We start from the raw sequence: 838 nt of genomic DNA on the forward strand, positions 1-838 counted from the left end.
AGCTCGCAGGATGCTTGTGAAGCTGTAAAGCCCACTCGAGCCGTGGGGCATCCCACATCCCTCCCACATGCCGCTCCCTCCCTCCTCACCCACGACAGCTTCTCCTGGCCGGTAGCTCCTGGATTACGGGGCCAGGTTTCCCAGGGTCAGCTGAGTTCGCCTGAAAAAGCCAAGTGATTTTTGCCCTGTGGCAACGAGGGCTTGCTTCCAGCTGGGAACGGTGTCCCAGAGAGTTCGAAGAGCTGGAGAGGTTGTACCTGGAGCCAAGGGTTTGTGCAAGCCCTGAGTGGGTGGGGTGGCCGTGGAACATGCTGTAAGGAAGCATTAGGGAGCTGAGCAAACAATGCAAGCTGGAGCAAAGGGAGGAGAAGCGATATGGGAGAGCTTTGCGTCAGCTCCGTTTCTGGTGACTGGGGCCAACCGGGGAATCGGCCTGGGGCTTGTCCGGCAGGTCCTGGGGATGCCAAACCCACCCGAGTGGGTCTTTGCGGCTTGTCGGGACCCCAAGGGAGAGCGAGCGCAGGTGAGGCTGGGCTGGGACGCGGTGGGTTGTGCTGGGGGACGGGAGCACTCGGTGCCAGGCCAGGGCAGCGGTGGGGGCAGGGAGGGGGTTTGCAAAGGGCTCGAGCTGCAGCCAGGCACCCGCGGCACAGGGCAGCCGGGTTACGGCTGTGACACCAGCTGGGCATGGGATGTGAGGAGGGGACAGGGCTCCTCGGGGACAAAAGTGGCAACAACCTGCTTCCCATCTCCTCAAGGGCTTGAGGCAAAGGGCTTGTGTCTGCCACGGCAGGGCAGGGCGGGGAGCAGTGGCACCCGTTGTGTGGGGGGGGGACCA

General features: G+C 63.5%; 1 protein-coding gene across 1 annotated transcript in view; it reads left to right on the forward strand.

Moving 5' to 3' along the window:
* The first annotated feature begins 375 nt into the window (after nucleotides 1-375).
* The window catches only part of LOC103913410 (uncharacterized oxidoreductase C663.09c-like), a 4,196-nt gene continuing 3,733 nt past the window's right edge, over nucleotides 376-838 (forward strand). Inside the window, 2 exon segments of the mRNA XM_009319904.1 lie at nucleotides 376-402; nucleotides 404-523. Coding sequence (XP_009318179.1) covers nucleotides 376-402; nucleotides 404-523 — 147 coding nt within the window.

This window comes from Pygoscelis adeliae, unplaced genomic scaffold (genome assembly GCF_000699105.1).
Source record: "Pygoscelis adeliae isolate BGI_AS28 unplaced genomic scaffold, ASM69910v1 Scaffold390, whole genome shotgun sequence".
Taxonomy (NCBI): domain Eukaryota; kingdom Metazoa; phylum Chordata; class Aves; order Sphenisciformes; family Spheniscidae; genus Pygoscelis; species Pygoscelis adeliae.